General features: G+C 62.4%; 1 protein-coding gene across 1 annotated transcript; it reads left to right on the forward strand.

The window, feature by feature from the left end:
* Positions 1–123: 123 nt before the first annotated feature.
* LOC103584820 (NF-kappa-B inhibitor beta-like) lies at positions 124–624 on the forward strand (the record flags this gene model as incomplete). Its single annotated transcript, XM_008565669.1, has 2 exons — positions 124–212; positions 298–624. Coding segments are annotated over 2 exons (410 nt in total), but the record flags the coding sequence as incomplete, so codon positions are not given.
* Between the last annotated feature and the right edge of the window lie 20 nt (positions 625–644).

A 644-nucleotide genomic window follows, 5' to 3' on the forward strand; every position in this document is an offset into this window, starting at 1 on the left:
GGAATTCAGGAGCCAGACCCCAAACCTGGTCACCCTCAGGCCACATGGCTCTCCCCTAGGATCATGACACCAGGGGCACAGGCCCCTCACCCCATCATCTGACACCAGTCACTCTGTCCCCAGGCCACACCCCACTCCATGTGGCCATCATCCACAAAGATGTGGAGATGGTCCGGCTGCTCCGGGAAGCTGGAGCTGACCTCAACAAACCGGTGAGCTGCCCTAGGGGGAAGGTTTGGTGGGGGTGGGGTAATGTCCCCTCTTCAGGCCTTCTGATCTCTCTGCTGCACCTCACAGGAGCCCACGTGTGGCCGGAGCCCCCTGCACTTGGCAGTGGAGGCCCAAGCGGCCGATGTGCTGGAGCTTCTCCTAAGGGCAGGTGCAGACCCTGCTGCCCGCATGTATGGTGGCCGCACCCCACTGGGCAGTGCCATGCTCCGGCCCAACCACATTCTTGCACGCCTCCTCCGTGCACATGGAGCCCCCGAGCCTGAGGATGAAGATGACAAGTTTGACCCCTGCAGCAGCAGTAGCGACAGCGACAGCAACAGCGACAGCGGGGATGAGGGCGTGAGTCAGGAGGAAAGATGGGACAGCCCAGCTGGGGGGTCAGGGTAAACCGGCAGGTGGGAAAGGGGAGAAGA

Source organism: Galeopterus variegatus, unplaced genomic scaffold (genome assembly GCF_000696425.1).
Source record: "Galeopterus variegatus unplaced genomic scaffold, G_variegatus-3.0.2 Scaffold129168, whole genome shotgun sequence".
NCBI classification, from domain to species: domain Eukaryota; kingdom Metazoa; phylum Chordata; class Mammalia; order Dermoptera; family Cynocephalidae; genus Galeopterus; species Galeopterus variegatus.